At 63.0% G+C, this 14,337-nt stretch overlaps 3 protein-coding genes across 3 annotated transcripts; all 3 read right to left on the reverse strand.

Moving 5' to 3' along the window:
- Positions 1–1,940: 1,940 nt before the first annotated feature.
- Positions 1,941–2,548, reverse strand: LOC100328804 (hemoglobin subunit theta 1). The gene is made up of 3 exons (NM_001171501.1): positions 2,454–2,548; positions 2,165–2,369; positions 1,941–2,069 (listed from the first exon to the last, which is right to left on the reverse strand). The coding sequence occupies exons 1-3, from the start codon at positions 2,546–2,548 to the stop codon at positions 1,941–1,943; spliced, it is 429 nt and encodes a 142-aa protein (NP_001164972.1).
- A 3,832-nt stretch (positions 2,549–6,380) lies between these two features.
- Positions 6,381–7,228, reverse strand: LOC149120667 (hemoglobin subunit zeta-like). The gene is made up of 3 exons (XM_089320837.1): positions 7,134–7,228; positions 6,649–6,853; positions 6,381–6,503 (listed from the first exon to the last, which is right to left on the reverse strand). Exons 1-3 carry the CDS (start codon positions 7,226–7,228, stop codon positions 6,381–6,383), a joined length of 423 nt encoding a protein of 140 aa, XP_089176963.1.
- Positions 7,229–11,199: 3,971 nt separating this feature from the next.
- LOC149120668 (hemoglobin subunit zeta-like) lies at positions 11,200–12,714 on the reverse strand. Its single transcript, XM_089321664.1, has 3 exons — positions 12,047–12,714; positions 11,562–11,766; positions 11,200–11,417 (listed from the first exon to the last, which is right to left on the reverse strand). The coding sequence occupies exons 1-3, from the start codon at positions 12,139–12,141 to the stop codon at positions 11,289–11,291; spliced, it is 429 nt and encodes a 142-aa protein (XP_089177790.1). The 5' UTR covers positions 12,142–12,714; the 3' UTR covers positions 11,200–11,288.
- Positions 12,715–14,337: the final 1,623 nt, after the last annotated feature.

Here is a 14,337-nt window from a genome sequence, read left to right on the forward strand (position 1 = left end):
CAGTGCCCTGCTGATGCTCCTGGGACTGCAGTGGGAGACGCCTGGTGCTTGGGCCCCTGCACCCACGGGGAGGTCTGGAGGAAGTTCCCGGCTCCTGGCTCCCAGCTGCGGATCCACCCTGCTCCTGCTATCGCTGCCGTTAGTGGAGTGAAACATCAGATGGAAGATCTCACTCAGTCTCTGTCTCTCCCTGAAACTCTGCCTTTCATATAAATCTTTAAAAATAGTTTTTAAATTTATTGTTTCGGAGGTAAATGGAGAGCCCTCCTCCAGTAGTTAACTTCTCTCTGGGAGACAGGAGTTGAGTGCGGGTCTCCCATGTGCGGGGCAGGAACCCAACGACTTGAGCCGGCACTACATGCGCGAGAAGCCGGAGCGAGGAGCTCCCTAACAGCTGAGCTAAACACCTGCCCCACACTGCATGGGCGTCTTGGCAGACAAAGCACCGTCGTCAGCATTGTGGTCCTCTAGAAGTTGCGGTCTCGGTGCCCCGATGGGGCTCCGCGGGTTAAGCTCGTGTCAGTGTTGGTTTGAGGCCCAGCTGCTCAGTTCCCAACCCAGCGTCCCACTAACGCCCCTGGGGAGGCAGCAGCTGGGCCCCTGCCACGAATGCCGGAGGCTCCTGGCTTCAGCCTGGCCCAGTCCCAGCTGCTTACAAATGGACAAATCTTTAAAGAAGAAAAGTTCCAGAACGTGGTGAGCCAGGGCACCCAGCACTGCAAATACACTAAACCGCACCAAACTACACAAATATTTATGTGAAAAGGACGACCTTCCATCTGGCTCACTGCCGGTGCCCGCAGTGGCGGTGGCCGGGCCAAGCCAACGCCAGGAGCCCAGACTGGAAATGCAGGGCTCCCACATGGGTGGCAGGGGCCCAGGTGCTTGAAGTGACTGTCACCCCCCAGAGTCCGCAGGAGCCAGGCATCAAGTCCTGGCACAGCCTGGGCATCTCGGCTGCTAGGCCCGACACCCACGCCGGCGGATCTTCCCCTGAGCTCGCTTCTCTCCTGGGAACACCTCGCAGGCGCCCCAGAAACCACAGTTTACAGACATCCTTGTCCCACGTAGCAGTGCCTGGCTCAAGTCCCAGCTCCTGTGCACTTCTGATCCAGGTGCCGGGGAGGGCAGATGCGGTCGGAGACCCGGATGGAGCTCCAGGTTCCTGGCCTCGGACATCGCAGGTCTGGGGAGTGAACCAGCGGTGGAAGACCTTCCCCCACCCCACCCCTCGTCACTCTGCCTCTCAAATCAACCCTCTCAAAAGAATGCTGTGTGTCTCCATGTGGCTGCTTCTGCCGAGCGGTACTGCCGTGCAGGAGTGAGTTTGCCGAGTGTCACGTGGACCTCGAAGAAGTAGGTCAGAAGGTGGAGTTTCTGCAGTGGCTGACTGCACATCTGAGGCAAAATCCTGGGCGAGGGCAGCTCTGGCTTTCCAGGGAGGGGTGGGGTCCCGCCAGCCCCGTGGGCTGCAAGGCTGGTCCAGGGGTCCTGTCTCGCCACGGACCTCCGACGTCCAGGGCCCGGTTCCTGCGCTGGGCAGCAGGGGGCTCCCTTCCCCGATTGTCCGCTGTGCGGCTGCCAGGGCCTAGGCCGGACTCCGCCCCGGGAGACAGAAGGGCCTCGGCCTGGCACCAGGCCTGTGCAGCTGGGTTTGAGCGGAGTCCAGGAGGACTAAGCGAGCAGTACTGCGAAGGGCCTGGACTGGGCATCAACAGCCCCCCGACCACCTCCCGCCTGCCACCCTCCTGGCCAAGGCCAAGGAATTGGAATTTGGGACCTGGTGCCCCAAACCCGCCAGCCCCTTGGTTTGCGGACCCGAGGCCATCCCCACACACGCATCCCCAGGGAGCACTCGGTTCAGGCTGCTGCCCCGGGGCTTTACTCCAACGCGACGGCGTCGCGGGGGGCGGGGCGTCCCACGACCTCCCACCCTCCATTCAGCGGTACTTGGAGGTCAGCGCCGAGATCACGTGGTGCAGGAATTTGTCCACCGAGGCGTGCATGGCGGGGCCGAAGTCTCCAGGGTAGTGCCGGGCGAGGGTCACCAGCAGACAGTGGCCCAGCAGCTGCAGGGAGGGGTCGTTCCCGCTCGCGGTCCATCGATTCTCCTCCCCCACCCCGCCTAGGGGAGCCCCCTCCCCGGCGAAGTCCCGGCGCTCACCCCGAAGTGGTGGGGGTCCACGCGCAGCGTGCGCACGTGCAGGTCGCTCAGAGCGGACAGGGCGCCGGGCAGGTCGTCCAGGTGGTCTGCGGCGAGGGTCAGCGCGTCGGCCACCTTGCGGCCGTGGGCTCTGACCTGGGCGGAGCCCGGGCTCAGGTCCATGTGGGAGAAGTAGATCTTGGTGCGCGGGAAGGCCTCCAAGGTTCTGCGGGAGGAGGGGGATGTGGTGCGTGTGGGGGCCCCGCGGGCGCGGGGCGCGGCGGGCCGGGGGCGCCCTCCCGGTGCGCACCTCTCCAGGGCCTCGGTCGCGTAGACGCCCACGTTGCTCCCCAGCTTCTTCCACAGGGCGCGCAGCAGCGCCCGCTCCGCCGCCGACAGCGCCATCCCGCAGCGGCGGGCAGCGGCGGGCAGCGGCGGGCGCGGCGGGCAGCGGCGGGCGCGGCGTGCAGCGGCGGGCGCGGCGGGCGCGGCGGGCCGGGTCCCCGCGGGCCTCTGGGGGCGTGGCGCAGGCCCGTCCCGCCCCGCGGCGCCGCCGCGCGCACCCGGAGGCCCGCGCACGCACGCAGTCTCGGTCCGCCACTTTCGGGCTCGCTCTGAACCCCAGGCCTTTCAGCAAAACACACATTTGAAACATTCAGCGGAGACACATGTTATGCACACGCGCAGAGGGAGACCTGGACAGGACGCGGAACCCCGGCAGAGCGCGGGCGCTGCGCGAGATGGTGACAGCGACTCCCGGGCTGGGCCGCCGCGCGGTCGGTCGGGGTGGCTCGCAGCAGGAGTTCCGTTGCGGGCGGCCAACACCTGCACCTGCTGAGTGCCTAGCCGAGCCTTGCAGCTCCCACACTGAGCTGTCAAGCCAGCGCGTGCGACCCTCCCCACCTCTACTCCCAAACTGCCGGGGCAGTGCCTCCAGCCCCTCCTCCAGCCCACCAACCTCCTCTCTGTTTCCACGGATTTGCTTGTTGTGTGTGTGTGTGTGTGTGTGTGTTTAATAAATGGGATTATTCAACATGTGGACTTTTAAAAAAAGTCATAGATTTTTTAAATGCTTGCATTTATTTTTCTTGGACAGAAATCAACGTTACATTAATTTGAATATAGATTCATTATCCAATTATGAAACAAGATGCACACAGACATTATAAGCTGAGTGTTGATGACTTAAGGCACTGAGGTTGTAATTGTAATTACAGAGACAGCCACACACACAAATTCCTAACCTACTAAATAGCAGCTGTATACCCATGACGCCAATTAGCTATACTTTCTACTTATGACACTTATCAGTGTCCACTCTGGGTTAAACCAAGCAGGACTGGCCTGCCGTGATTCCAGGCAAGTGAGCGCCTCTGCTTGCTGCAGAGGTGGCCCTGGACCCGAGAGGGCACGCGGGGGTCAGGGGAAGCCGGACACAGCCGGGGCCAGCAGAGGACTGGCGTCTGTGGTCCACCTAATGTGGGTGTGCCGCCTCCGGGCAGTGTGTCTCCCACTGCTGAGCCCTGGCACTTGTGGGGGCCACGTCCCTGAATGGAACTCCAGGAGACCCACAGAGCACATGGGGTCACGCCCTGCCAGCCGCACCCCCAAGTGGTCCCCTCACAGTGCCTCCACCCCCCCACAGACCTGGGCACTGGAGCCCCCCCCCGCCCTTCTGCTGACTGACCACAAAACCCAGGCGGGAGCAGAGGAAGCAAGCCAGCGGCTAAGAAGCCGAGTCTCCAGCCTGGTCATCGATGACCACTGCTCCCCAACCTGAGCTGCACGGAGCTGGGCTTCTGGTCGGAGAAGCGGGGTCTCTACCCCAGTGGGTGGGCTCCTGCGCCCGGCTGCTCCTCAGCAGGCAGTGTTGCAGGTTCAGCCGTGCCCCACCATTCCCGGCTACGGCGGTGCCCCACCATTCCCGGCTACGGCGGTGCCCCACCATTCCCGGATACGGCGGTGCCCCACCATTCCTGGCTACGGCGGCACCACAGTCTGCCCACTCACCTGCTCAGGTGCACCTGTCCCGCCCCACCCTCACCTGTCTCCCTTCCTCTCAAGGAGCGAAGACGCCCCTTCCCACGGCTCCCACTGCCCCCGAGGTGCCCAAGGGGCTGCCACGGTGTCCTCCAAGGAGGAGTCCCAGACTGGGCGTGAGAGGACACTGGTGTTAGCCAGGGGCTGGATGGCACGGCAAACCTCCCTCTTCAGGAAGGAAGCCTGCCGCGGGCACTGTCCACCCCGGGCCCCCGCTGCCTCAAGGCAGGGGTGCCAGCCCCAGGGTGGCCGCGTAGGCACCGGGCCTCACTGGCCCCAAGCGCGACCTAAGGGTCTTAGGAGTGAGCGTCCCCGGGTGCTGCTGGGATCTGCAGCCTGCACTCGACCTCCGGTTTTGTCTGCACTGTGGGTGGGTGGGTGGGTGGGTGGGTACGTTTGGGAGGCTGAGGGAGAGCCAGTGCCCCCCCGAGATCTGGGACAGCCCGGGACCCAGGCTGGAGGCAGCCGAGTGGCACGAGTGTGTGCATGTGTCGGGGGGGGGATTCTTTCAGCAGCCCCTCGTGGACTTGCAAGCAGGAAGGAAGGAACCAGCCAGTTGCCCACTCCTGTCCCCTGCAGCTGCACAGGGGCCTCGGAACCTGCACGGACGTGTCCCCAGGCCGGCCCTGCACCTCAGGTCACAGAGACTCCACGGACACTGTCGGCCACTCACTCAGACTTTATTCAAAGACCAGGGGTGGGCTGCGGGGATGGGGGGTGCAGGGGGCAGAAGGCAGGGGAACTCCCCGGTCCAGCTTACCCATATCTGCAGGTAACGTGGGGTCAGTTCTCTAAGCCCCTCCCTCACAGCTCTGGGAACAGGATCTCAGTATGTGGGGGAGGGGCAGCTCTGCACAACAGGCTCAAGACCCCAGCCCCAGGACCCCTCTTCAGGGCTGGGTGCCATCTGCCTGGCGGCCCCGGCACAGTCTGGGATCCTCAGCCAGGAGCTGTCTTCCAGGATCTCCTCACTGTGTTAGTTGTTTCCAAGACTGGGAGCCCCAGTACCCTAGCTCCTTACTGGGGCCTGGGGAGACTCGGATTGGGGGAGGGGCCCCTGGACAGGGCTGGGAGGGGGAGCACGAGGCTGCATGGCACCGCCTTCAGCTTGCCCTCAACATGCCTTCAGGCCCGTGTGTGGCTAGGCTGTTAGGACTCAGGCTAAGGGTGGAGTAGTGGCGTAGCGGGGAAAGATGCTGCCTGTGGAGCCCAAGTCCCGTGTGGGCAGCAGTTCAGGCCCCGGGGGCTCCACTTCTGACCCAGCGCCCTGCTGATGCTCCTGGGACTGCAGTGGGAGACGCCTGGGTGCTTGGGCCCCTGCACCCACGGGGAGGTCTGGAAGAAGCTCCTGGCGCCTGACTGTGGTCTGGCCCAGCCCTGGCCACTGTGGCCATTTGAGGAGCCATCCAGCAGATGGAAGATCTCTTGTTCTCTGTCTCTGCCTCTTTCTCTGTAACTCTGCCTTTCAAATAAATAAATCTCCTTTAAAAAACCCGTAATGTCTAGACTCTGTCACATCACGAGGTATATTAGCATGTTTAAAGTAAAAGACCCAGGAACCACACGGACCACAGGGAGTGCCTCGGGGTGAATGAAGCCAGGCCCCTGCTCCCGTTGTAGCTCCTGGGAGGAGCACCTGCAGGCAGCCGTGAGGCTCCGTGACAGCTCTTCCCTGCTCCTGAACTGAGTTCCTGCTCTGGCCTCGCTGAGGGTCTGTAACCCCGCAGGACCCACTGTGCCCCAGCACCTCCCGGATGTGCGATCCTGGCCAGAGATCTGGAGCGGGACCGAATGTGGCGGGTGCACTTATTGTACCTGGCCGGCGCCGGCGCCACCGCCCTGCATGACCTTATCAGATCAACGACCGGCCTGTGCCAAAGGAGTGCCCAGCCTTCAGCCTGCGGGACTCAGAGCGCCTGTGCCGCTCGAACTCTCCGAGGGACCTGGGGATGCTCCCCGGGATGGAGGGAGCGGCTGGATCCCCAGTGCAGCCCCTAGGGTCGCGGGAGTCGGCCCGCACTGTGGACACCGACCCGGCCCGCTGGGCACAGCTTCTGCCCCTTTCCCCTGGCACAAGGAACGCGGGACACAGCTCATCCTTCTGCATGAGTTTATTGGGGAGTGGAGAGGGTGCCCGGGCGGGTCAGGGACACGGGAGGGGTGTCCGGCTGTCCAGGGGTGCGGAGAACGCTCAGGACTACTTAGCGGTCTTGACGTCAGACATTCGGCCCAGGAACTTGTCCCAGGCAGCTTGGGCCTCGGCGGTGAAGTCTCTGGGCAGGTTCCTGGCCAGGGTGACCTGCAGGCAGTGGGACAGGAGCTGTGCGGCAGGGGGCGGTCAGCAGCAGGCGGAGGGGTGGACACCAAGAGCCTACCCGAATCCAACCCCGATCCCGGCCTGGACCTCGCGCCCAGCCCTGCCCACAAGGCCCCGTCCCACCCAGTCGCCCGTGCTCTGCGCTCACCCTGAAGTTGACCGGGTCAATGCGCAGCTTGTAGGCGAGCAGGTCTCTTAGTGGGGACAGCGCGCTATCCAAGTTGTCCATGTTCTTGACTGCGTCGTCCAGCGCGGCCGCCACCTTGGCGCCGTGAGTGCGCAGCTGCGCGGAGCCCGCGTGCAGGTCGAAGTGCGGGAAGTAGGTCTTGGTCTGCGGGAAGCTGAGGAAGAGCCTGGGGGCGGGCACCCCACACCCAGCAGTCAGGAGAAGCCCACTTTCACGCAGTGTTTGCAAGGCAAAACCCAGCGTGCAGTCCACAGGGAGCGCACACGGGCATTTCAGACAGGGACTGCGGCCCAGCCCAGCCCCTGCTCCCCTGTTCCTGCCACTCAGTCCCCAGCTGCTGGTGGAGGCTGTGAGCAGGAAGACTGGCCACTGCGTCACCGTCCCTCCTCCTGACCTCTCCCCGTCCCTGGTCTGGACACTCAGGCTGTGACCCATGGGGCACCTACCTCTCCAGGGCCTCAGTGCCGATGGCCTCAGACTGGGGGGAGACCTTGTCCCAGAGGGACATGATGATGGTCCTCTCGCTCTTGGTCAGAGACATGGTGAGGCCGGGGCTGGGCTGCTGCACAGGGGCTGGAGGTGCTGAGCACTGGGTGTGGTGGTGCTCAGCCCGCAGGCTCCCTTATATACGGGGAGCAGAGTCCAGCCAGGCCCTGGCTCTTCTGGGAAGAGGGGAAGAGGGGAAGAGGGGAAGGGGCGGTGGGGGTGGGGTCTCTTATCTGGAGCAATGACAGAGGGAGGTCAGGGCCTGGTGGGGGAGGCGGGTGAGGGGCTACCACTCTTGCTGGGCCTTCCAGGGGCGTTGGCCGCAGTCTCTCCACTGGGTCCAGGGGAGATAGGGGCCCTGCCGTCCCAGGGGTCATCCCGGCATGGCCGTGCTGCGCTGTCCTCATCCTCCCAGAGTCACAAAATGGGGACAACCAGAGCAGCAGGGGCCGCTGCCCGCCCTCGGGCCACCCCGCCCAGGCACTGGTCAGGCCGACCCACGGGTGTCTGTGACCCTGAGTTCCCTCCAGGAACACGGCTCTCCCTGGGGCGCTGAGCGGAGCCCTCTGTGCCCTGAGCTTGGGAGGAGCCGGCAGGCTGATGGGAGATCAGCCACCTGAGGTCACGTGCTGCTGCTGGGGACCCCAGTGTTGCCCTGGGCGGGGCTGCTGCAGCACGGGCACCTGCCTTCTATGTCTTCGAGATCCTTTGTGTACTTGCCAGGCAGACGAGGGCCTGCACGGCAGGAGCTGGGCCAGGGCTGAGGCCAGGAGCCAGGAAGTGCATCCAGGTCTCCCGCGGGAGTGGCAGAATCCAGGTAGTGCAGCTGTCAGTGCTGCCTCCCGGGGCCACACCAGCAGGAGTGGAGGTGGGCCCTGACCCGGCTCTCCCAGCAGTGAGGCCGATAGCCTCCCCACACGACGAGATAGAAGAAAAATCCCAGCACAAGATAGTCACCTCCGTCGCTTTAGGCTTGTCTGGGCTGTAACCAGCAGCTGCCACACACAGCCAGCTCCATCACCCGCACACTCCTCAGCCACGCTCTGGCTGCCCTCCTCCCCTCCCAACCTCTGGAAACCACTACAAGTTTGTGTTTTGCAAGAATGTCCTATATGGGCCAGCACCGTGCACAGTGGGTTAAGCCACTGTGTGTGACACAGGCATTCCATGTGGGCAGCGGTTGGAGGGTGGGCTGCTCTTCTTCCAGTCCAGCCCGCTCCTAATGTGCCTGGGAAAGCAGCAGAAGATGGCCCCAGAGCCTGGGTGCCTGCCACCTCTGTGCCACACAGGATGGTGTCCAGTCTCCTGGCTTCAGCCTGGCCCAGTCCCAGCCTTCGAAGCCGTTTGTGGAGTGAATAGTGGATGGAAGATCTCTCTCTGTCCCTCTCTCTCTGTCCCTCTCTCTCTCTGTCCCTCTCTCTCTCTCCCTCTCTCTCTTTCTCTCTCCATGTCTCTGTCTCTACAACTCAGCTTTTCCAATAAGTAAATCCCAAAAGGAACGTCGTGTCCATGGAGTCGTCGGTGCAGTCTGTGCAGATGCCTCCTTCCCCTTCATCCGGGCGGGGCTGGGCGGCAGCACTCGACTCCTCTCTGGGGCAAGGCCGGACGTGGTCCCTTCACGCCTTGAGGACATTTGGGTTGCTATGGCCCAGACAGCCGCTGTGAACATTCACGGGGTGGGCTCCGTGGGAACACAGGCTTCCTTCTGTGCAGGGTTCCCAGCAGGGTAGACACGTGTGTCTCTGACATCCTAGGAAGCTGCCCTGTTCCCACCCTGTTGGCATGAAGGGACGGGCCACGGCCTGCAATGTGCCACCGTGTCCCTCCAGGCTGTCCTGACGGGCGTGCCGCCGTGTGTCCCTGTGGCTTACCCTGTGCCTCTGCTAGCATGGACGCCTCCTTGCGTGTGCTCATTTGCTCTGCTCTATCGTTTCTGGTGAATATTAGTACAAGTGTTTTGCTGAAATTATTTTATTGATTTAGTGAAAGACTTCCAAGAGAGAGGCAGAGACAGAAGAGAGAGATCCTCCATCTGCCGGCCCACAGCTCTGCTGCCACAAAGGCCTTAGCTGACCCAGGCTGAAGCCAGGAGCAGGGGCTCCACCCAGGTCTCCCAGGTGGGTTCAAGGGCCCAAACACTTGGGGCCACCGTCCCCTGCTTTTCCCAGGCTGGTAGCATGGAGCTGGGTCAGAGGTGGAGTGCCAGGGACTCCAGTTTGATGCCAGGTGCAGGCGGCTAAGCCACAGGGCCCTGTGCCATGACAGCAACCCCATGCTGTGCTCATTCCTTTTCCATTGGTTCACCCTCCAATGGCTGCTGCGGCCGGTACACCATGCTGATCCGAAGCCCGGAGCCAGGTGCTTCCTCCTGGTCTCCCATGCGGGTGCAGGGCCCAAGGACCTGGGCCATCCTCCACTGCACTCCCGGGCCAGGGCAGAGAGCTGGACTGGAAGAGGAGCAACCGGACAGAATCCGGTGCCCCAGCCGGGACTAGAACCCGGGGTGCCGGCGCCGCAGGCCGAGGATTAGCCTACTGAGCTGCGGATCCGGCCTAATTTTGTTTTGAATGACTTATTTATTTATTTACTGATTTGAAAGGCAGAGAGACACAAAGATAGGGAAGTCCTCGGATTGGTCTCCCATCTGCTACTTCACTCCCCATATGCTTTCACTGGGCTGAGCTGGGCAAACCAGGAGGAACTCCATCCGGGTCGCACCTGGGTGGCAGGGCCCTAAGTGCAGGGGTCGTCATCCACTGCATCCCAGGGAGCTGAGGGAGGGAAGCAGCAGGGCTTCAACGGGCACTCTGGTACGACATGCAGGCCTCCCAAGGGTGCTTCATCAGGGCCACACAACGCCTGATCCTGTCTCTGTCTCTCTCTTCTCAAGATGTTTCTGTATTTGAAAGGCAGAGAGAAGAGAGTAAGGGAGGTAGCACTCCCACCCACTGGTTCACTTCCCAAAGAGCTGCAACAGCTCCAGCTGTGCTGGCCTAAGCCGGGAGCCAGTGTCTCCAAGCCTGTCAGGAACCCAAGTCCTTGAGTCATCACCTCCCTCCTTCCCAGGGTGCATGTGCAAGAAATGGATCTGACCCACATGGAGCCAGGACCCAGACCCAGGCACTCAGGGATGTGGGTGTGACTTCTCACTGTGCCAACACCCACCCCTGGTTATTTCTTCAGTGTTTTTGTATATTGAGTGAAGATGGATGGGGCTGTGCAGGGGGAGTTGGTGGTGGGGAGGGAGCTGCCAACGGCTCAGCCGGGGCCATGGCAGAGAAAGTGGTGCCAGGGCCTGACACTGCCCAGAGTGCTACGAGGGCTGGTGCCCAGGCTTGTGCTGGAGTTGGGCCAGGCTGGACGCCTGATGGCGCTCCCAGGGCATTCAGCCAGGAGGGTGGTGCAAGAGCTGCCGGAGTCTGGGCTGTCTGCACTAGGACAGGGGCCAGTTCCAGGGGTGCCAGCCGTGGACGAGGGAGATGCCAGAGGCCTGGGCACACAGCGAGCTCCTGGCCAGCCTGCAGGACTCAGGAAGCAGGGCACCAGGGGCCTGCCCAGGGCCTGGCTCTGGGGCTGTGCAACAGAGGAGGGGAGGTGAGCCCCCGACACGAACTCTCCAACCCGGGGCCCTGGTTCCAGGGGATGGGTGTCAGTGAGAGAGGATTTCTGGTGGCTGCCTCTGTGTAGGACAGCCTGCTTCTGTTTGGTGGGTGTGATGTAGTTGGCCATATTTCAAAGGAGGGTGCTGGCCCCAGGACACCTTTTCCCCTGAGGAAGTCTGGGCCTCCTCCCCTGCCCACCCTGCCCCACAGCTGCTCCAGAGCTGCTCCCACTATCCAAGGTCTCGGGGATGCCCCTGGGACGGCGGGAGCAGCTGGAACCCAGTTCAGACACTGGGGTCACGGGTGACAGGGTGCCAGGCTCCTGACTCAGTGCATGGAAGGCTCACTGGGGACACCCACCCAGCCCCCTGGGCACAGCTTCTGCCCCCTTCCCCCCAGCACAAGGAATACAGGACACAGCACGTCCGTCCACATGAGTTTATTGGGGAGTGGAGGGAGGGCCCGGGGGGTTCAGAGGTATGGGGCGGGGGTGTCCAGGGGTGCGGAGCGCTCTCAGCGGTACTTCTCAGTCAGGATGGCGGACACTAGCCACAGGAACTTGTCCCAGGCGGCGTGGGTCTCGGCGGTGAAGTCCGCGGGCAGGTGCAGGGCCAGGGAGACCATCAGGCAGTGGGACAGGAGCTGTGCGGCAGGGGGCGGTCAGGGACAGGCAGGGGTGGCCGCCGCGGGCCGCTCCGGACCCCAACTCCTACCCCAGGCAGGACCTCGCGCCCAGCCCTGCCCACCCGGCCCCGTCCCACCCAGTCGCCCGCCATCTGCACTCACCCTGAAGTTGACCGGGTCCACACGCAACACGTAGGCGTGCAGCTCGCTCAGCTTGGACAGCGCGCCGGCCAAGTTGTCGATGTTCTTGACCGCTTTGTCCAGTGCGGCCGCCACCTTGGCGCCGTGAGCGCGCAGCTGCGCGGAGCCCGGGCGCAGGTCGAAGTGCGGGAAGTAGGTCTTGGTCTGCGGGAAGCTGAGGAAGAGCCTGGGGGTGGGCGCCCCACACCCAGCAGTCAGGAGAAGCCCACTTTCACGCAGTGTTTGCAAGGCAAAACCCAGCGTGCAGTCCACAGGGAGCGCACACGGGCATTTCAGACAGGGAGTGCGGCCCAGCCCAGCCCCTGCTCCCCTGTTCCTGCCACTCAGTCCCCAGCTGCTGGTGGAGGCCGTGAGCAGGAAGACTGGCCACTGCGTCACCGTCCCTCCTCCTGACCTCTCCCCGTCCCTGGTCTGGACACTCAGGCTGCGACCCATGGGGCACCTACCTCTCCAGGGCATCGGTACATATTTCCTCAGCTTGGGAGGAGACCTTGTCCCAGGAGGACACGATGATGGTCCTCTGGCTGTTGGTCAGAGACATGGTGAGGCCGGGGCTGGGCTGCTGCACAGGGGCTGGAGGTGCTGAGCACTGGGTGTGGTGGTGCTCAGTCCGCAGGCTCCCTTATATATGGGAAGCAGAGTCCAGCCAGGCCCTGGCTCTTCTGGGAAGAGAGGAGGAGCAGAAGGGGCGGTGGGGGTGGGGTCTGTTATTGGGCACCATGACAGAGGTGGTCAGGGCCTGGTGGGGGAGGCGGGTGAGGGGCTACCACTCTTGCTGGGCCTTCCAGGGGCGTTGGCCGCAGTCTCTCCACTGGGTCCAGGGGAGATAGGGGCCCTGCCGTCCCAGGGGTCATCCCGGCATGGCCGTGCTGCGCTGTCCTCATCCTCCCAGAGTCACAAAATGGGGACAACCAGAGCAGCAGGGGCCGCTGCCCGCCCTCGGGCCACCCCACCCAGGCACTGGTCAGGCCGACCCACGGGTGTCTGTGACCCTGAGTTCCCTCCAGGAACACGGCTCTCCCTGGGGCGCTGAGCGGAGCCCTCTGTGCCCTGAGCTTGGGAGGAGCCGGCAGGCTGATGGGAGATCAGCCACCTGAGGTCACGTGCTGCTGCTGGGGACCCCAGTGTTGCCCTGGGCGGGGCTGCTGCAGCACGGGCACCTGCCTTCTATGTCTTCGAGATCCTTTGTGTACTTGCCAGGCAGACGAGGGCCTGCACGGCAGGAGCTGGGCCAGGGCTGAGGCCAGGAGCCAGGAAGTGCATCCAGGTCTCCCGCGGGAGTGGCAGAATCCAGGTAGTGCAGCTGTCAGTGCTGCCTCCCGGGGCCACACCAGCAGGAGTGGAGGTGGGCCCTGACCCGGCTCTCCCAGCAGTGAGGCCGATAGCCTCCCCACACGACGAGATAGAAGAAAAATCCCAGCACAAGATAGTCACCTCTGTCGCTTTAGGCTTGTCTGGGCTGTAACCAGCAGCTGCCACACACAGCCAGCTCCATCACCCGCACACTCCTCAGCCACGCTCTGGCTGCCCTCCTCCCCTCCCAACCTCTGGAAACCACTACAAGTTTGTGTTTTGCAAGAATGTCCTGTATGGGCCAGCACCGTGCACAGTGGGTTAAGCCACTGTGTGTGACACAGGCATTCCATGTGGGCAGCGGTTGGAGGGTGGGCTGCTCTTCTTCCAGTCCAGCCCGCTCCTAATGTGCCTGGGAAAGCAGCAGAAGATGGCCCCAGAGCCTGGGTGCCTGCCACCTCCGTGCCACACAGGATGGTGTCCAGGCTCCTGGCTCCAGCCTGGCCCAGTCCCAGCCTTCGAAGCCGTTTGTGGAGTGAACACTGGATGGAAGATCTCTCTCTGTCCCTCTCTCTCTGTCCCTCTCTCTCTCTGTCCCTCTCTCTCTCTCCCTCTCTCTCTTTCTCTCTCCATGTCTCTGTCTCTACAACTCAGCTTTTCCAATAAGTAAATCCCAAAAGGAACGTCGTGTCCATGGAGTCGTCGGTGCAGTCTGTGCAGATGCCTCCTTCCCCTCATCCGGGCGGGGCTGGGCGGCAGCACTCGACTCCTCTCTGGGGCAAGGCCGGACGTGGTCCCTTCACGCCTTGAGGACATTTGGGTTGCTATGGCCCAGACAGCCGCTGTGAACATTCACGGGGTGGGCTCCGTGGGAACACAGGCTTCCTTCTGTGCAGGGTTCCCAGCAGGGTAGACACGTGTGTCTCTGACATCCTAGGAAGCTGCCCTGTTCCCACCCTGTTGGCATGAAGGGACGGGCCACGGCCTGCAATGTGCCACCGTGTCCCTCCAGGCTGTCCTGACGGGCGTGCCGCCGTGTGTCCCTGTGGCTTACCCTGTGCCTCTGCTAGCATGGACGCCTCCTTGCGTGTGCTCATTTGCTCTGCTCTATCGTTTCTGGTGAATATTAGTACAAGTGTTTTGCTGAAATTATTTTATTGATTTAGTGAAAGACTTCCAAGAGAGAGGCAGAGACAGAAGAGAGAGCTCCTCCATCTGCCGGCCCACAGCTCTGCTGCCACAAAGGCCTTAGCTGACCCAGGCTGAAACCAGGAGCAGGGGCTCCACCCAGGTCTCCCAGGTGGGTTCAAGGGCCCAAACACTTGGGGCCACCGTCCCCTGCTTTTCCCAGGCTGGTAGCATGGAGCTGGGTCAGAGGTGGAGTGCCAGGGACTCCAGTTTGATGCCAGGTGCAGGCGGCTAAGCCACAGGGCCCTGTGCCATG

The sequence above is a fragment of the Oryctolagus cuniculus genome, chromosome 19 (assembly GCF_051225735.1).
Source record: "Oryctolagus cuniculus isolate XC-2025 breed Fujian yellow rabbit chromosome 19, ASM5122573v1, whole genome shotgun sequence".
Lineage (NCBI taxonomy): Eukaryota > Metazoa > Chordata > Mammalia > Lagomorpha > Leporidae > Oryctolagus > Oryctolagus cuniculus.